We start from the raw sequence: 21,833 nt of genomic DNA on the forward strand, positions 1-21,833 counted from the left end.
TGATTTTTGGCAGAGTTATGCCCCTTTTACTTTGAAAATAATATGAAATTTTCAGTTTCCGTTCATTATCTCCCTCAAGGTACAACACATTCAACTCAAACGTGACATATGGATGCGTCAATGGAATGCGCAGGTCAAGTTCAAATTTGGTCATGGTTCAACGATTTTTGGCAGAGTTATGCCCCTTTCACTTTGAAAGTAATATGAAATTTTCAGTTTCCGTTTATTATCTCCCCAATGGTACAACACATTCAACTCAAATTTGACATATGGATATGTTTTTGGAATGCCCAGGCCAAGTTCAAATTTGGTCATGGTTCAATGATTTTTGGCAGAGTAATGCCCCTTTCACTTTGAAAATAATATGAAATTTACAGTTTCTGTTCATTATCTACCTAACAGTGTTACATATTCAATTTTAATTTGACATATGGATATGTCAAAGGAATGGGCAGGTCAAGTTGGAATTTGGTCATGGTTTGATGGATTTTTGGCAGAGTTATGTCCCTTTCACTTTGAAAATAATATAGATACATCTTAGGAATAAGCAGTTTAAGTTTGAATTTGGTCGTGGTTCAATGATTTTGGACAAACTTATCTTTCCTGAATGTTGGAAAAATTTTGAACTTTCAGTTTCAGCACTCATTCTTTTAGCCATTATTTTGGCTACAAATATGCAATATGCTTTTTCTAAAGGTTAAGACTGAATAATTTCAGTGCCTTGAACGTTGTATGGAAATGGTTTGTGTTAACATTGAAAAGTTTTAAGGGCTTTGAACTTAAAATGAAAAAAAAAATTAATGCACCATCTGAAATTTTGGCTGCATGCGGGGGCATCCGTGGCATGATGACACATTTCTAGTTTTCAGAATATTTATATATTAAAGAAATATATCAAATGGGTTTCTTGCGAAAATTGATAATCTGCCGCCATCTCGTGTTCTTTTGGGAACCGGTCTAGGTCCCCCCAATTGGGAATATTTTGAGTCGTGAAATAAGATAAATTTGGAGAGAGGTGGAAAACGGCTTATGATTTGTTAAAATAATTTGGAATTTTTTTAGCAACTATCTAGCCCGCTGGCGGCAACTGATTTTACCCTTACAACCGGTGCAGACCAAGATCAGCTGGCGGCACATCTGTGCATGGTTTGCAATAGTCTGACTTATGGGTTAATAATTATTTTGAATTTTCCCTAAAAATGTTAAATGCTTTTGTCTTGATTAAAATTTAGTGGGGTGTGGGCTAGGAAAATGAAGTCATTAAAATTATTTTTCAAGACATGAGTAATCTTTGGACTTTAATGTCATCCAAATATAGAAAGCAGTATTCAAAACAAAATTACATGAAAATTGCAGACTCAGTTTGATTGAGTCTGTGCATAAGTTTTAATGAACAAATGCAACATCCCTCTTGCCCCAATAGAGCACCAGCTTGAGTGGTACTCAATTTTCAACACTTAAGGTGTCAGAACTAACAATCCCGAAGGACAAGAAAAACTGAAGGGAAACACCATGACAGACGTTTTTCTTAGCAAACTGATAACTATCATAATTCTACAATTTCAGAGATTTTCAAATTTCGGTCGTCATGGCCTTGAGGAATAATACTTGAAATTTAGGAGATTGTAAAATTTGAGGCTGATGTAATAAAATATTTTAAAAAATCACCTTCATTTATTACAGGAAAAAGGCCCTTGAACAAGCGTAATTGACATTTGAGATTAATGTTTTGATTAAATATTTAGTATAATGATCCATTGACGAAAATGTAAATAGTAAATATAAAATACACTGATAGTAGTGGATAGTTTATCAAGTGATATATATAGAGAGCTTTGCTAGTAGTGGATAGTTTATCAGTTTCTCATTTACAGTGATTGACAAAGTGAACAAAGAGTCTTTAAGACCTGTAGATATAATACCCTGCTTGATTTTCTGTCTTTGATTTTTGAAATATTGAACTGAGGCCCTAATAGTGGTTAGAATGGAGATATTTCTAGAGAAAAATAGTATATTACTGTATATACATGTAAATGACATGACTAAATGCAACTACATGTATTAAAATGTCAGCTACAAGCATTTGAAACAATGCGTATTGATATGAATCATATTTTAAATCATTTGTCGAATGTTAAATATAAGGCCAAAAGATTAAAGAAAAGAGAGATTTGTTTCTGGTCCCCCCAAAACATTAAAAAAATTTATTGATGGAGTTTTGGTATTTATTTAAATGTTGGTCATAAGTGCTTAAAAATGCAATAAATTTCTTAATCTAAGTAATAAAAATTGCAAAAAAAATATATAAAGATTAAAATATTCAAAAGGTTTTGTTTTTCAAAAACTAAGGTTTACTTTTACTAAAATGGCATAAACAGAAAATGCAGTAAAAGCATTACAACAGCGCAGATGTTAATTGTCTTAATCAATTATTCATTTCATCAAATAAGATATACCTTTTGATAGAAGTTTCATGGGAGAATATTATTTACGAGGGTTTGCGGCCTAATTTACAAAGATTTATTACAGTCCTATGCAATATATATAGAAATCTAAGGAATGGAAATTTTTTCCGTCAAATTTATATCTCTATTAGTTCAAGCAATATCGTTATTTTTCTGTACAATTATGTTTTTCTTCTGAGATGTATTTCGCGAAATTTATTCATGTGAATATTTAAAGTTTTCTGTACAGGTGCCGATATTTTGAATGTTTTGTTGATGAAGGCCCTCTGTTTGGTGTTATGATTACTAAAACGGTGTACTTTTCGGCACGAAAGAAAACTTGTGCCAAATCCTCGGAGCCTTGGGGAAGCTAAATGTAATAAAATATTACAATAAAGTATGAATTTATTTGAAAAACGTTGGATACTCTTGCCAGAAACGTCTTGAGTTTGCGTAAAAAAGTTATATAATGGAATGCCGCTGTCTGCCGTTTAATCATTACGGGCATTATTTATAAAACATGTTTGAAATTCTTTGTAATAGAAAGTCTATTTGTCTATTTTTTGTAGACTTAAATTGATGAGAAGCATTTGGTAATATTTATGAAGTTGCATCTATAATTACGGCGTTTTCTCCATTTAACTTTTTACTTTACTCGTTCTTTGTGGCATTCTTCTTTTGTTATATTTTGATAAATTACTTAAAAGGTGGGGGTTGGGGGATAAAATATAGCATTGAAGCAGTTTTGAAAAGCATCTTGTTGATTTGTTTTTGAAAATTTTAAGGTCGTCTTATTTTTCATATGCAGTTGTGAAAAAAAATTCAGTTTTGCGTAAAAATAAGTAAACTTTAATAGGCATTAAATTTGAACATCTTCAAATTTAAAAAAAGAAGAAAAAGGTTGAAAAGTTCCATCTTGTTACAATGAATCCACCTTTTTACCTTTATCCACTTCACACAGGCACAAGTCTATGAACTATTATAAATTTTTTAAACATGAAAATGAACCATTTAAGTGCCCCCTACTTTTGTCTGTTATTTATTTCACATACCCCTATCACCACCTAAGCCTGTATTGAAAGTAATCTCGAAATTTAGAAACTTTTGGGCACTGATAAAGTATTGCTGTATTAGATAGCATAGAGAGAATGTGTTTACCCAGGGTATTAGTTTATGATAAGCCATAGGGTACTTAGATAAGTATTACATGTGTAGAGAATGCCCCATATAAACATTATATAGCCCAAATTATTGGACACTGCGCTTTTATAGATGTTAGTGACCTATTAGCAAGTGGACATTTATATAATTTTAGGACAATTTTTTATTTTCTTGTCGAATATATTATTTCACGATGCAGGTACTTATTTTATTATTATATATTATATACACGAAGCTGTAAAGTTTTGGCTTTAGAAAGGAAATGTTTGTTGAATATTATCGTATGAATTGTTTTTTCATATTTGAAAATTTTAAATTCTTTGCAAAAGAGGCTTAAAATTAATTTCGGTACTAATTTTCCTTCATTTACCACAGAACGCTATTTTAATTTAATCTGTTTAGTTTCTATTGTATTCGGTGTCATATTTTTGTCAAAGCCCATAATTAAATACAATTACAATGTCTTTTATTTTCCTGTTTAGTTGACAGTTTTATGGGTTTGATTAAAAAGAAAAATATATTTCCTTTTAATTCCATTTGTGTAGATAAATTTCCTTGTGATGCCAGATTAAGAATTGTCAGGAAGGTCATTTGTAATAAATTTTTTATGTCCTGTTTCCTGGTATACATATTTTCATTAACCTTATAATAGCCGCATGACATTAAAGAACTGGCGTTTTCTTCCGTTCTTGTATATTAATATGAAGCTTACGATCAAAGCAAGATGTTCGTTCTCGTATGTTGTATGCAGTCTGCGCAAAACCTTCATTTTTGTTGCATATTAATAGTTCAATGAATGCAAGATGCCCGCAGTTTTGTATATTTTATGCTTTCAGCAGATTGATAATTATATTGCATATTTTATGCTATCAGCACAGTTTATAAATACAGTTATAATAATCGTTCTATAAGGGAAGGGGGCTAAGTTTGCTAATTGTTATAATCCGAGCAAAGACTGTTGCCGTCTTACGCTGAATCATGTACTTTAATGCCTCATTTATTATACAGTGTTAAAGTTTGTTTTAACATCTGCTTTCAAAAAAATATGGAAATCCTTTTATGGTCAATTAGAATATCGTGTTCTCCGGTATAAATTTCCCCCGTTCATGAGGCCTAATTCTGTTAAAAGCTTTAAAGCATGACCATGTTTAAAGGGTGTAGGAATATAAAAAACGGATTCACTCGCTTGCAATTGTTTCATGAGAAAATTGGTCGGCTGTATTTTGTATTGGCAGTAATCATGATAAAACGCTTTTGTTATTTTACAATTTTTGTCATGAAATAATGTCCCATGATGATTGTAGTTCTACGACGCTTGGGGTGATTTTGCTTAAGAAGACGCACCATCGCTTCGTTACAAAAGTGTTATTTTACAATGTTATTTCAGTTTTATTATATCTGTTTAGGAAAATAATGCCATCGTTTTTGACATTTATTGTTGAATTCGTAACATTCTAAAGGGAGATCATCAGACTGACGTGACTGAAAGCAATGTAAAAGTTCAGAAATAATTTCTTTTTTTTTCATTTTCAATTTATTCAAGAAATATAATATCGTTTGGAATCGTTTAGAATTGATGTAAATTGCTCTTGTTCATGCAGTCAGTGATATGTAAAAGTTTTTTTTTTTCCGCATTGCATGTTTGTTGATTAGATACGTGTATGATGAAAATAATTATCAAACGTCGTAGGAAACAATTTTAGTGGTAGAATGCACAGTCTGTAAGGAGTTGAACAGAGTAATCAAGTTGCAGGCTGCAGTCTTCAGGGAATCGTTCCTATCCCATCTTTACCAGAAAGGTTGATTACCCGTCTTCGCGTAGAACAAGCTTTCTGACAAGTAGGGCACATTCTTTCGCAAATTTGATCTATTCTGTAGGGGAATTATGACTAAAACGTCCGAATTTGAATCGGTTGAAAAATGATGAACTTGACAGAAACAAGTGTTCTTGTCATAATTTTTGAAAAGCATGAATAATGCAAATTGTAAATGATTCGAAAATTGAAGTATCGATGTAACTTATCCCCTGAGATTCGTTTTCACAACTTTATACTGGCAATTTACTGCTCAATTCAATAAGGAAACACAAAATATGTGATTCATTTATAGCTCCTTTAACTTCCTCTTGTAAAATATTCCACAGAAATCTTGTCATTGCAGGCAAATAGTTCGAGAAAATGTAATAAGATATTTGGATTATCTGTATAAAAACCCAAATAGAGAAAATGAGTACAATTTTGTTGATACTTTGTATATATATTGACTTTGTGGTCATATTTTTGCCAATAAATGCTCGGTGCAACTTGACGTTTATTGAATTCCATGGCAGACAATTCCAGAAAATCCAGACTGGTTCACCAGTAAATGGATTTTATTGACTTAGATTATGCATGATTAAAAACAGCATTTGTGTATCAGTCAAACCACCATAAGAATAACTTTCTTGTAATAATTATTCTTTTGTGTGACTTAATTACAGTAATAAGGGTTGCCCACACCTAAAATCACTGAATATGAAAATCAATTAATAGAGCTAGTATCCTTATGAATCATGTCATGAAAATTGATAAGAAACATTTTATTGGATTTATTATTGCCATTTGTAGAAATTATCTTTGCTATCTGCTAGACAAAATTGGAAATTGGGGGTAATAAACTTTATTGTAGTCACGGTGACAAATTGGGGGCATCATTTGAATAGTGTCCTATCTGTGTTCAAAATAATCAGGAACATAGAGTACTTTTGCAATGAGATAGGGAAATATATTGTGTACTTTGATAGTTTGAAGGTTTCGCTAGCAACAGATTTAATACCCTGTCAGTGATTACTTAATTGTGTAAATTTTGGCCAGTTTCAATGTCCTTGAATAACAAATGAAAATATGATGTCACAGAACTGAATAGAACAGTTTTACAAAATTTTCATCATTCACCAATTTTCTTTTTACACAAAAGATCACAGTTTTCATTTGTTTCATAGTAAAAGCTTCAAAATCAACTGGTCATTTCTTAAAAATTCAGATGTTATATTTCATTGTATTAGCAAATTTTTGTTGATTTAGACAGAAGTGTTCAAGATAATTCCTGAATTAAATTTCATAAAATAAATGTTTTCAATACTGTCTCACGGAACTACTGGACTTGATATATATATTACACATTCAGCAATTAATAACAAGATTATAAGATTGCAAATTCAAGCTGCTCCCAGTATTATGTATATCCTTCTTAGCTCGCCAGGCTACCCAGTAATGTAAAAAAATAGCTGACCGAAGTTGTGTCTGGCAGGAAAAATAGTTTTATGAGAGGAGATAGATGTAACAGGCAAACAGCTGCCGGGAACCGAATCTTCCATTTTGTCGGGTTATATCAGGACGATGAACCGATGCTTGCCAACACCAATATTATCATGGGCAACAATGCCGAGATGGTAATCTATATAATAGTAGTGTTGATAGTTATTGTTTCCTGTATGCAACAAAGACTCTAATGATTAAAAAACAACAAGACTCAAGATTTTTTTGTGAGGAAACGAAAAAGTTAAGGTTTAACGATATATCGAGAGAAAAATCTTGGAAGGTTTCATTTTGTACTCGGTATTCATGTATAATATTCAAATTTATTTAACTAATGGTTTGGAAAAAAACCTTCCCTCATTGCATGCATGTTAAGCCCGAATATTCGGCTCCCTCGTTAAAATTCCACATGTATTAAATGCAAATGATCGCGTTTTTTTTTCTTTTTTTGCGCAAAAGCATGAGTCACTGATATTAGCAAGTTTTTAAGTTATCATGTTAAAATACCAGAATAACGCTGTGCCGGAATGACTTTGAGATCGAGACTGCCTCGAAGGATTAGTGTTAAACAGGCACGATTATCACCACTGATGTCAATAGACCCGTCATATCTCCCATCATAATTCAATAACTTTACGAGATATAATTTAATTGACCAGTTTTCAGGAGAACTGTTTCATGAAAAACGAGAGCGTCTGGTCGACGATTTGATCTCCGCTACTGCAAATGTGATTTTTTTGACAAATACGTTTTTTGCTTTGGTATGAAAATAGGTCTCTGAGGCCTGGATAATATTTTTAGATGATCTAAGATAGTAGTACGAAAAGGCATATGTATTGAGAGTAACGTGGATAATAAACTTTAAGAGTAAATATCGTTATAATAGTGCTCGAAGTTCAGACGTCAATATTTAAGAATAATGTCTCTCTTATGATATTTGAAAGTTTAAATAACAGATTCTATGTAACTATGAAAAATTTTGTGTATTTTTGAAAATCAGACGATGGACACATCAATGAATTGTTTGCAGGCGGACAAATATGTGGAAACTGGGTCGAAATAAAGAAAAAACAACATATTTGGTTATGACATTATGTCTGTTTTGTTTTATAGCAGAAATATGAGCATTTAAAGTTATGATGAAACAATTGCGAAATCACTCGAACAAAATGTGGGTGGGACATTTTCTTAAAACAATAATAGAACAGTAACTAGACACTGCTAATGAGTTATAACAATTGTGTTACCGCCCAGTTATTTGAAGAAGCAAAACGGCAAGTTCAAAATATAGCCGGAGTGTATTTACTTTAAATTCCAGATTAAACACTAAAAGGAAATTGCTCAACATTATTTCCATGAGAAATCGATGATGTTGCTTTTAAATCATTCACTGTGTCATTTGCAGAAGTCTCAGCTTACTTTTGTGTCATTGCTTTCCATTAATTTTATTTCTTTGGGTTCCATTTCATTTTATTGTTCCTGAGATTATTCCACATGTTTTGATGCCGCGGATTGAAAAAGACGAAAATAAAGCGTAATTTAATCAAGTGAAGTAGGTCATAGAAAGGGAAAAAAACAGAAAGAAAAGTTACATCTGATTTAAAACTCCGTGAAATTGATGTTAGATGTTTTATCAGTGTTATAGGGAGGTATTGTAAGGGTATTATTATTATAATAAGAAGGATTGAGGATCGAGCATGGTGGCCCGAGTGAGTTGATGTAACTATATAAACGGCCATAAAGCAAAAGATAGATTTTGTTATATCTTCATATAATAACAGTTTGTTCTTTAATATAATATTTGCATTATCTGTAATTAATGAATGGTGTAAGATGCAGTGGTAATTTCTGTGTACATCAAGTATGTTATGAAATAAGTATCATTTTAGGTTCGCTCACCTGAACGCATCGAGCACGAAGGTGAGCTTTTATGAACATTAATGCAGCCTGTTGTCAGGCCTGATCTGTCTTGTCTTTTTTCTGCAAATATTTAAAAAAAAAGAAAAAAAGAAAAAAGAGTAGATTTTGACCAAACTTCACCGGAATAATCCTCCAAAGAAAAATGTTCTCCATTTGTTCTGGAAATAAATGGTTATTGAGCATACGTGGTTATTGAGCATGCATCAGGCTGCTCGGAAAAATCAAAACATTATCCAACACCTAAAAAGCTTAACCGAAACATCACACACAGAAAAATTCACTGCTTATTACACTCTGAGATGCCTCATACCAAACATTTCTTTTGATTATGCTAATAATTAATTTTCCTTGGGTGTGAGAGATGAAAAACTTGGTCTGTTTGGCACATTATCGTCATAGTTTTGTCTTGTTGCCGTATTCTTATACTTCTTTACTGTAGTTTACACCTACATTACAGAACATAGTAAAAACATAATTTACATACCAAAGACACGCAGAAAACTGGTCAACTATGCTTGAAAAACATTTACTAAAAGTGCATTAATATTTTTTACAAGGAAAAATAAACACAAGCGCCAAAAAAAAAAAAAAAAGTGAAAAAAAATTGCTTTCTGGAACTAGGCTAAGCAAAGCGTACTTATCAAATTATTGTGTGGAAGGGAGAAAAGTACATAATCATTTATTCTTATGTGAAAAAAGAAAAAAACAGAACAAACACAATTGGGTCGGGAAATCGAAAAAATCACTTTCAAACTAGATGAAAAAAAAAGTAGAAGCAAAGCCGTACTTATCTAGTTATCATGGGAGAAGGGAGAAAGGTACGTGTTAAATCACCTATCATCAGTGGTATGAACAGAGATAACCCTAGGAGGCTTATCAGTTGATTATTACCTCGCCACATAAAAACAACATACACACACTGGACGGAATCTGTAGCTGCAGTGATTATCAGGAGGCTAATATTTGTATAAAACATAATAAACATGGTGTAAATCAGTGTAAAAACATCCTCGCAGAATCTTTAGATGATACCCCATCTGCCCTGTTGAGCCAATTAAAAGCCAATTATCTGGTATACTGTGTTCTATATACATTTAATGATTGGCAGTCTATTGCCGACCTGAGGTCTCTAATGATTGGTTGTTAATTTGACTGGTTACCTGGTTCCTTAACTGTAACCTGGTTCCAGGGGTCTTGGTACTCTCATTGCCTGAAAGGGCAGATAGACCCTCATTAAGCCTGGGATAGGTAATAACCTGGTTCCCATTGAAATAATCCTGCTTGGTTCTTCATGGTTCCCATACATTTGTTGACCCACTTGTCCTGTACATTTTCTGTATATATTTGACTGGTTCCTTTGATAACTGACACAGTCTTGAATGTGATTAATTCACTGATTTTATCTATAATTGACTTAGATAACCAGTCTGATGATTGAATCACAATTTTAGGGGTCATAGAGAAACTAGTCTTATCATTTATCAAGATAACTGTAGACCCAGTATAGTTTGTATCAAGCCTTCAAATTGCAACAATGGTCACTAGAGAGCTATATTTAAAATTTCTAGTGTTTGAGATACACTACTAAATATCATTAGATGAGCTTTCCCATCTTTCAATCTAAACAAAAGCATATGGACAGAATAGCAAACAGTGCAGACCATGATCGGACGGCATGGGTGTGCAAGCTGATTTTGGTCTGCACTGGTTACATATATAGATTTCTGTAGTCGCCACTAGTCTATAGGTAAAGGTTATACTGTCTTTGAGATTACCTCAGACTACAATCAGAAGTCTCCATTTGTCTATATATTTCTGTTGAGAATGATGTAAAATTACACTTGAAATTGTTGTTATTGTAGCCTCTCTTTCATACCAGATAAATAATAGAGTCACATAGACATATTTCGTACCTAAGTAAGCTACTTAGCATGGTCATGATAAATACATTAGCATATATGTGACACTATGATGGAGGAGAACTGTTTTTGTTCAAAAGAGACCGGGCAAAAATTGAAAGATTTTCTTCTTTTTTTCGGGGAGGAAATTACAGCCCCACTGTGAAGCTGATTGATTAAGTCCGGGGTAACTTAAAGCTATTAGTCGACTAATATACATTTTAAAGTGACTGGGGTAGTCGTTTAAAGATAAATGAATAAAGGGCCGAATGGAAGCTGTGGGATGTTCATGAATAAACTGCTTACATTCATCATAAAGTGACTGTTGTATAGAAAACTTAGTCATAAAATAAGTCAAATTTCATTGTGTTTTTGCCATGATATTTTCATTTCATTATATTTATGATAATGATTGTTAATAATATTGGCAATGTTTGAGTGATTAATTTTTTTTCTGCCGTGATGAAAAGCTCTACCAGGAGGTCAATGATAGTTGATTAATAATGATGCTTGAGTAATAGTGCATTTGACTTATGACTTAAGTAATGGTGCATTGACTTATGACTTTAGTAATGGTGTATTGATGTATGACTTAAGTAATGGTGCATTGCCTTAGGACTTTAGTAATGGTGCATTGCCTTATGACTATAGTAATGGTGCATTGACTTATGACTTTAGTAATGGGGCATTGACTTATGACTTTAGTAATGGTGCATTGACTTATGACTTTAGTAATGGTGCATTGACTTATGACTTAAGTAATGGTGCATTGACTTATGACTTTAGTAATTGTGCATTGACTTATGACTTTAGTAATGGTGCATTGACTTATGACTTTAGTAATGGTGCATTGACTTATGACTTTAGTAATGGTGCATTGACTTATGACTTTAGTAATGGTGCATTGACTTATGACTTTAGTAATGGTGCATTGACTCATGACTTTAGTAATGGTGCATTGACTTATGGCTTAAGTAATGGTGCATCGACTTATGACTTTAGTAATTGCACATTGACTTATGACTTAAGTAATGATCCATTGACTTATGACTTTAGTTATAGTGCATTGACCTCATGACTTTAGTAATGGTGCATTGACTTATGACTTTAGTAATGGTGCATTGACTTATGACTTTAGTAATTGCACATTGACTTATGACTTTAGTAATGGTGCATTGACTTATGACTTTAGTAATGGTGCATTGACTCATGACTTTAGTAATTGCACATTGACTTATGACTTTAGTATTGGTGCATTGACTTATGACTTTAGTAATGGTGCATTCAGATCTTACCTCATCTGTATCTTTGGGATATGGTATTCAATTAACTTGGAAGCTTGGAAAGTACAGAATCTGGGACAATGTCAGCAGCGTTAATCATTATAAGATTAGTTTATTTAGGAAGCTGGTGTAATTATAGTAGAAAATGTAAATAGTGAGTTTACAAGGCTGTTTTAACAATTGACCTGAATTTGTTTTTATTAACTTCCGGATATTTGAGATCTCTGAAGATTCTAATCCGACCTTTTCTACCAGACATTTTTAGTGTTATTGTATCGTTTGTTTGCCTGATAGAAAATGTAGATATGTTAGTTTTTGTATTTGTCTTGAGAAAATCCGATTCCGTTTGTTTAACTGAGCAGAATAAAAACTGTTCTCAATTATCAAGGGATTACTAGGAGTATTGTAATTGTTTGGTTTCTTTTATGGTGTAATTTTCAAATTTCTTCAGAAAAGAGAGATCTGTATCTCGATAGGTGGATATAAATTACCGAGATTTAAATAAAGCGGTAGAGGTTGTTTGTTTTTTTTCCCGAAAATTATAAAGAGTTGATGAATATGTGTGTTATATTAGCTTACTTTATTTGATTTCAATTTGGTATGTCGATGCATATATAGAGGATATTGAATGAGTGTAAGTTCAATACTGAATTTATTGCACGAGTTGAATAAAATTATATTATGCGAGCCTCTGGCGAGCATAATATTATTTTATCCAACGAGTGCAATAAATTCAGTAATGAACGTACACGAATTTAATATTCTATTTATCACATACCCAAAATAAAGACCGTTTAAAGTGAAATACTAGTCATTTTTCATTGACGCGCCTATAGTTTAACGCTAACATTTAGCGCGTCTTCACACTATGTTTGTATAACGCTAATGACGTCACGTCAAAATATATGCACGGCCGTGCAATACCATATTTACGGAGTCGCAAAATCGGCACGGGTGTGTGATAAATTATCTTAATCAGTTGGAGAAATGAAAATGTTGTGCATATAATATTATTATGGTTTACTACATACAAAAATTCATAAAGAAATCTTTTTGTTTAACTGTAAACATCTCTATGTCATTTTGTTGAAAGTATTGTGTAATAAATTAACTTTTTTTTTTTTTCGGGGGGGGGGGATGGGGGGGGGGAGTTAACTATAAACAGAGATGTCACTGCTTTCCTGCCTTTCAAAGTCCGCGCATGAGATATTGTCTTGTATAAAGGTAACAAAACGTCACGTTTTCTCAGACTACATTAGTGACACAAGCCTTGATGTCACGATGACATTTTGACATAAATAATGCCGGAATTAGTGCAGAAGCACTTTTTTAAATGCAGGAAAATACAAATTAGATTGTACTGTTGCTTGTATGAACTATATGGTCTTAATTTTGAGGCAAATTACATTATTTTGTGAGGTCCTTAGAACGGATAGTGTGATGTTTGGTGCTTAATACTGAGGTCTTTATTAAACCAGTTTGATGTTTGTCATGTTTGAAACTGAGGTCCTCTTTTAAAACTGTGTTATGTTTGGTGCTTAAAACAGAGGTTCTTTATAAACAGACAGCTGAGGATCTTTATAGTGACTGATTTCTAAGGTTTCAAATTGAGGTCTTTTAAAGTGTGACGTCTATAAGGCTTAAAACTAAGTGATCCTGTGTAGTATAGAGAACTAAACATATCGTTCAATTTACTTGTCTGTTCTTTAATTTGGGTATTTATTATATGTTCTTTAATTTGGGTATTTATTATATGACCATCTGAGTATGTAAAATTCTGCTTCTTAGTATGAAAAAACTTTGGAATTTCGAGAGTTTCTTAATTCCACTCTTATCAGATAAGCAAAAAAACACAACATTAAAAGTGCATCAACCTCAAATGCGAAAAACATGCTACGACAGATGGTGAATAATAAGTGATAAAACCCAGGTTTTTTTATACATCCAAAGTGCACAAACAAGCCACAAGAAAATAAAATGAATGAAAGGAACACCCTGCTGCGATTTATAATTGATTCCCAACGGAGCATTTTTGCCTAGTTTTTGCAGCATAAATAATTCTTTGGTGTCTTTGAAGGAGGGATATCTGCTTAACTTGATGTTAGGATATTCAGAACAGTATCTTTCTGGTATTACAATGAAAAGTGACTTCATTACATGCTTGTTGTATGGTATCTTGTGCAAAACCAACAGCATTCTTTGGCAGTGATTAAAGCAGGTTGCTCGAAGGCCGTTGGAAGCCATGCAAATGCAAGAATTTCGTAATTAATAAGTTAGTTAGCATGAAAGGTGTATCTGATATAGTGCAAGAGATGGCGGGGGTTTTATTGCAATTTACTGTATCACAAAAAAATAAACATTGTAATGCATACTGTTTGTAGTTGCTAAAATCCCATTTCTTAAGTTACGCATAATATAATACACAAAAAGTCATGATTTAGATGTACTATATATAATCTAGTGACAAAACATAGCTAATATGTTATGACATTTGGTCAGGAGATCACACACTTCGCCAACCTGTGCACATGCCCCCTTCTAGGGTCTCTACCCCCATCCCCTTCCCCCTCATCATTCCCACCCAGACAAAAATATTTTGTTGCTTATTCATTTCACATTGCTTCAGAGTTTTTGTCCTTGAGGTCAACTTTCTGCTTATAGATAATTTTTACTTTTTAATGAACAACTAAGTAAATTAGTCTCTTATTATACAAATGTATATCCGAAAAATATGCATTATCCGAAATAATGTAAGTGTCCAGATTTTTTCCTCTATTTACTCGTTAATATTCATCCAGATTGCCAGGATTTTGCATGTTATAATAACCGTTGATGAATATTTTTTTGCTGTTTGAAGGTTACTCATTCTTCAGGTTCAACTTAAACTGTGCACACTCCCTCCCCAACACCCCCCTCATCCAGTAAAAACCAAATTAGAATTATATACAACCATATTTATGTTTGTATTATTGTCTAATTATGTTTAATTGCAAGTTGCCTCTAATAACGTTGCAATACAATGGATAAACAAGAAAATCATTGATGCAAAGCATCAAAGGGCGACGCCAAAAGAATTTGATCCAGATTTGCACCTAAATACTTAACAAAAGATGTGTACTTTATAGCAGTACCATTACATGTGACCTGGAGGCTAGGGCCAGTTTAAGTTGAAACTTAAACCAAAGAATAATAGACTCTGTCTTGCCAAGATGCAAAGACAATTTATAGTCAATTAAGCAATCTTATAAGACTTATGCTATAAGAAAGAATTTCTTCAGATTTATTTATGAGACACAAGGATTCCTGAGTCATCAGCATATAATCACTGACACGAGTATCGGACCTGGGAAGAAAAAATATGACCAGATGACCAGATTGATAAAAAAACTGTACCAAAACAAAAAATGTAAATAATGATCCCCTTTAAAAATATACTATCAACTTGAAGTATATTTTTAAAGGGGGTCATTATTTACATTTTATTTTGGTTGTTGACACGTACTTTTAAGATGAACACAGGTTTTTTTTATCAATCTGGCCATATTTTTTCTTCCAAGGTCTGATACTCGTGCCTGTGCATTATAATAAAAGCTTATTGCTTAGGGTTGAAGACATGTAATTGACATATATTAGACATAAAAGAGGACCTAAAATGAACATCAGGGGGACAGCATAGGTACTCCCAGAGCAGTAGTAGAATGAGTACCAGCCACATCAACCAGCTACTATCAGAGATAAGACTTAAACCATGTAAGAATGTCATTATATATGGCAGATGCTTGAAGTTTCATGAAGAAGAAGAAAAACAACTTCTTCATCCCAGATATGCAGTATAGTGTGTTCAACTGTATCAAATGCCCTTTGTAGATCTAAAAGTATCATGCAATACTGCCTTTGTCCATTTCAAATAATGCAATCTGTTAAATGAATCAAACATGTGTCAGTTGAAAAACCACTTCTAAACCCTGACTGAAACTGCCTGACCATGACTCGAACCCATGACTTTCAGAAGACCAACTGAGCTATCCGGCCTGCTACACATTTTCTCTTTAATAATGAAACAGTTCTAAACCACCACATATTTCCCCACTATATCGATTTGTGTTCGTGAATTTCTTATGTTACAGAGCATAGGAAATTGAACTCATGCTTATATGCAGTCACAGGATGAGAAAAACTTTGAGCTTGACCAGAACTCAAACCTGTGACCAACATAAGAAATTTTACGAAGGCTGATTTGTATTTTGCATCAAGGGCACCGGGCAAAAACATGAAAATGCAACAAACAAACCACTTTGTGGTAGATTGTATTTTCATGTTTTCATCTGGCGCCCAGTTACTTTTTATACTATGTTGGTTTTCATGTGGCACAAATCACCCACTATAAATTTAGTGCACAAATTTATTCAAGGGCAAGTAACAATCTACTCTATGTACAGTCTGTTGTCGGGTTGACTCAGGAGACCTGGAGGTTGAGACCGGTGTCTCTTCATTACAAATAGATAAGACAGAAGCTGTTTTTTTCAAACTATATGCACATGTTAGAAAAAAAATAGAATAACTATTCAGAATATGATTTTTTGAGACTTTATTAATTACATTGCTTGATCCAAGTTTAAGGACATTTTCAATCAATACATGTTTTATCATTTATAACTTTAAATGAAAGTCTCATCCCTTTAATAATAATGAAATAACTGTATCTCTTTAAATGCAGAAAAAATATAAGTCTCAACATATCAATATACTACTGTCTAAGATATACATGTATGCACATAACATTAATAATTCCCAGTTTATATTAAATAAATATGAAATCCTAACATTAACATTAACATGCTTTTGATGACCTTACAACTGGTGAATTATATACAACAAAAATAGTATTATAAGTAATACCTAAGATAGACAGAAAAGAACAAATAATTTAGTAAACATGAGTTACTTCCCTTAAAATAAAGAAAACCTGAAACCCAAAAGAACACCCTAAACAGCAAAATTATGAAATGCTGCAGGTTCAGTTTTATCAAGCCATGCAAATTAATGGTAAAGTATTCATAAAAAAATAGATGGACATGTGTCAGCAGTAATTGCAGAAAATCGGATAGCTTTCAACATCCGGATACTGGTACACTTTGTAAAAACAACCATTCTGCGCAACAGATAAATGTAATAAGGATAAAATCAATAGGATAATCGTTTACAACAGTTCCATTACCTATCCTTATACTCAATTGCAGGTGAACTTTCTTCTTGTAGGAAAATTTTGAAAATGTATAAATGAATGAATGAACTGATACGGCCTCAATCTAGACCACAACGATATTCGAAATCCGGGTTTTAGTATTGTCATTAAAACTAAGGGACAAGCTGTTAAACTTAACCTGAAATTTCGTGAAAATAATATCACAATGCACATGCTTTTTATAAAAAGTTATTAAATACAAATATAATAACACATTTGTTTACTTGATTTTTTACGAATCAAAATAAAACTAATTAACACAACATGAAATTAACTGCTAATAATAACAGCTCCTTCCATAGGCAAAAATAAAAAGCGTTCCATAATAGACGACGCCGCTCACCGGCGTCGCCAATAAATATTTATACACCATAACAAAAGTAGAACCGATATTGTATGAAGTGAATATTACCCAAGTTAAGTGATATAATCGTCTTGTATAAGGACTTTTAAATATTGTGGCATCTTGCAGTACTTAAACTGTCTACCCATGAAAGTTTATGTGCTGTGTAATAGATAATAAATCTATAATAATAAAAATATATATGCTTTTTATGACACTGTTAAAAGTCAAGAGGACTTATGCAATTTTTATATGTTTTGTTACTTCATGGCAAGTATAACCATTTTTCATTGTCCATGGTTTTGTGTAAATTTCTTAACCCAGAGATTTCTTCACCTATGATTTTCTTGAAGTTTTATAACCCATGGTTTTGTTGAAAATCATGACCCATGGTTTTGTTGAAATTTTGTAATCCATGGTTTTGTTGAAATTTCTTCACCTATGTTTTATTTGAAATTTCATAACCCATTGCTTTGTTGAATTTCTTCTCCTATGGGTTTGTTGAAATTCATAACCTATGGTTATGTTGAAATTTCTTCACCTATGGTTGTGACCCATGGTTATGTTTAAATTTCAATCTTCACCTATGGTTGTGTTGAAATTCATAACCCATGGTTTTGTTGAATTTTCTTCACCTATGGTTATGTTGAAATGTTCTTGAAAATGATGACATATATTTTCCTTGTCAGTATCTCTCGGCTCATGCTGGTACTAGGATGTTTGCCCGACTAGGATTGTTTGATCATGTGACCATGGAAGTCGATATAATTGTATTGAAAGCTTACAAAAGCTCAACAGTATTTGTTAACAATTGGGCCAAAAAGAAATATACCGAAAAATTCTAGTAGAAAAATAAGTAAAAATAATATTTGGAATATCTTCTTCAAATTCTTTTGTGCTTACTCAGAAAATTCTTGAAAAGACATTGGGTCTAGAGTTTCTCCAGTCTATGTTAAATATAAGTAAATTGGTGATTGAAGTATTGCTAGTTGCGATTATTGGTTCTGTAAATAAGTTTATCTTCTCTACATGTCAAATACTTAATGGATGCATTGTCAGGTGAAAAAGCTCGTCTGGAATGAATATTTATGGCGCAAATACAAAGCAGATGCACCATTTTATTTTAGCAAAAACACTTGCAGCGCATCACCATTTATTGTCAGATCTTATTTTGCAATAAAAACAAAGGAAAAGATGAAGAATACCCCCACCCACCATCAGTGAGTCAGCAGAAAGAATGTGTTTATCTTGTCCTAAGAATACATTTTCTACATTGTCTTTTGTTGTTAATAACATTAGGAAGAATATTTTTTAGTCACCAGAAAATCAGTTCATGAAATTGTCTCGGCATTGTTACCTTTCCGGGCTATTTTTCTATGATTTCCAAGGAAAATGTCTAGATGTGTCAAGAATGCATTTTAAATAGCTCCACTATTTGAAGAATTTGGAGAGCTATAATTGTACTTGCCCAGCCGTCTGTGTCACACTTTGATTATTTTTTTTGCATGCAAGTTGGTCATCTCTAAAACTACAGAAGGGCTTCACAATTATTTGAGAGACTTACCAAGGCCTATAACACAGAATTGGACAGAATTATGGCCCTTCTTGAACACATACATTTTCCAGGCCCTTCTCTGAGAATAGTCGAGCCTGATGTCCTACTCACAGTCAGGTCTTGTTACTCTTTCTTTTGAATTTTAATCCTTCAATTATGAGAGAAATGGCTTGCCACGTTTTTGAATTATTTGCAGGTTTCTAATTTATCCCATACGAAATTATGCCAATATAATTTAGAATTTCATATTTATGAATTTTTTATTTTATTTCTTGGCAGTTAGCAGGGACACTGGTCCAAATGGTGATGATCATGATTTAATCACTTAACATTGATTGGTTGTGGCAATTACTGAGTATTGCATTCTGATGCAGCCTTTTTTTGTGTGCCGTGATGAGTAAACATTGAAATCGATATGAGCCACGTCATGACAAAACCAACATAATGGGTTTGCGACCAGCATGGATCCAGACCAGCCTGCGCATCCGCTCACAAACCCTATAACAACTAGAGAAAGTGATAGCGAACAGCATGGATCCTGATCAGACTGCGCGGATGGGCAGGCTGGTCTGGATCATCCGCGCAGTCTGATCAGGATCCATGCTGGTCGCAAACCCATTATGTTGGTTTTGTCATGACGCGGCTCAATTATTTTCACTTTAGAATAGATATGATATTTAATATATTTAATTTGTGAAATGAATACCAATTAAATTCTAATGAAGGCAGCCATTTATTGATGTAATGTCAAACATTATCGGAGTAAAGAATAGGTTAACGTAATTTGTTTCCAGAAATGAGAAGTGACTGGATAGCTTAGTCATTACTTGGGTGATTGGTTTAAAAATGATTGTGAATAATCATAAATAATTCTGAATAATCAGGAATGATCTCAGATGAATAATTATTCCAATTTGAAGTGATTTATGTTTAGTAATACATCATGATATAAAAGAGTGAAATGTTTTGAATTGTTTACAGATCTATAAAATAAAAAAAACAAAAAAACATATAATGATTTGATTTGATTTAATGTCAATTTTAAAGTGAATTGGTCTATAATGGTTTGTAAAAAGAAAAATTTAACTGGTTGCCCTGACATTACAACAAACCATGAAATAATTATAATATATGGCTGTTGTTGGCAAGTGTGAGATATATGAAATGATATTACATATATTTATATAGCAGATAATAAAATGTTCTACAACCAAATATTATTATTCATCATAATAAATGTTCATATTAAATCACTTAGAACTATATCAACATTTTTGTTTTAAGTAATAAAATTAATAAAAATATGAGAGTAATACATTTCTATTGTTTTTTATCAGCATTTGAAATACTTAAGATGTAGACCAATTCACTTTAATCTAATACCTCTGGAAAATGATGTTGTATTGTAGACCAATCCACTTTAATCATTTAATGTTTGTGATGATAATGGCATATGATTGCCTCGATTAAGGAACCAGGCCAGCCTGTGCACTCCATGCAGTCTGACCAGGCTCTTTACTGCAGCCCAGCTTATATAAAATTCTTATCTTGATCTCCCCAAAACATGATAATGGACAGGTCTCTGAATGAAAACTGGGCAAGTCCATTTTAAAAACAGCAAAATCAAAGAACTAATCACAGAAAATGTATCAAGTTCCTTACAAAATGGAATCGTACTGACTCAATAAAATTTCTGTAGTTTTTATTGCCATTTTTCATGTTTAAAAACATATATAATAAGACAATAAAGAATTTTAAATGAGATTTTATTGTCCCTCGCATATCTCTGGTTACCGGAAAATTACGATATCAAATTATGCAGATTTTATTGGTTAGGAACCAGAGAGTTTTCAGAATAATTATGTTTTTAGGTACAATTTGAAGACCTAGCAATTCAGATTCAGATATTAAAATATTCATTATAGAGGCCAAAAAATCTAGTGATTTTGTATAATTTCCGAATAATTTCAATGAAGGATTGAGACATTTTGGCTAAATTTCAAGTCTGCCCAGTAGTTGCATGATAAATTATACATTATTTAAATGTGAAATGCATTATTAAATCAAAACTGCACACTTCTTAGAATAGCTGGATGCCATATAGGCCAATATGAAATATATTTGGTTATCAGTCGGTCCCTGGCTATTGTTACAGCACTTGTTTGATTGGTTATCTGTTGGTTCCCAGCTACTGTTACAGGGCTTGTTCTATTGGTAATCAGACGGTCCCCGGCTATTGTTACAGGGCTTGTTTGATTGGTTACTAGTCGGTCCCCGGCTACTGTTAAGGGCTTCTTCTGATTATTTTATGTATAATACAATCTGTTTAAATTTACCAAAGAAAATCAACTCTGAATTTCTCATGTTGTGAATTAATGTTAAGTTTTAAATATACATGAAAGGTTAAGAAATTTAATATACAGCATCATCCTGTTGAGCAACTTCCCTTTTGGGCGACAAAAGTTTTGGTTGTTTTTTCGAGGTGTTTCTCTAGAGAGGTTAAATTTACTTTTGGAAGAATTGAAGCGATTGTTGTATAGAGGTGTTTATAGAGGGGCTGCTTAGTGGAGGTTTCACTGTAAAATATTGTAATTTTATTGACTTATTATCATGATTTATTTCTTATGTAATATTATTGAAAAGGTAAGTTAACTTATGTTATTGAAAAATTAAATAATCAGGAACATA

General features: G+C 32.6%; 1 protein-coding gene across 27 annotated transcripts in view; it reads left to right on the forward strand.

The window, feature by feature from the left end:
- Nucleotides 1–21,833, forward strand: part of LOC132744206 (muscleblind-like protein 3) — a 94,651-nt gene that overhangs the window by 22,558 nt on the left and 50,260 nt on the right. The window contains exon 1 of one of the 27 annotated variants that reach the window (XM_060732974.1): nt 3,648–3,804. The exons of the other annotated variants lie outside the window; for them this stretch is intronic. Within the exon in view, the coding sequence (XP_060588957.1) occupies nt 3,799–3,804 (6 nt within the window). The 5' untranslated portion in view covers nt 3,648–3,798. Of the gene's footprint in view, nt 1–3,647; nt 3,805–21,833 lie in introns of those variants that run through there. 27 annotated transcript variants of the gene reach the window in all.

This window comes from Ruditapes philippinarum, unplaced genomic scaffold (genome assembly GCF_026571515.1).
Source record: "Ruditapes philippinarum isolate M1 unplaced genomic scaffold, ASM2657151v2 ctg2967_1_1_1_1, whole genome shotgun sequence".
Taxonomy (NCBI): Eukaryota; Metazoa; Mollusca; class Bivalvia; order Venerida; family Veneridae; genus Ruditapes; species Ruditapes philippinarum.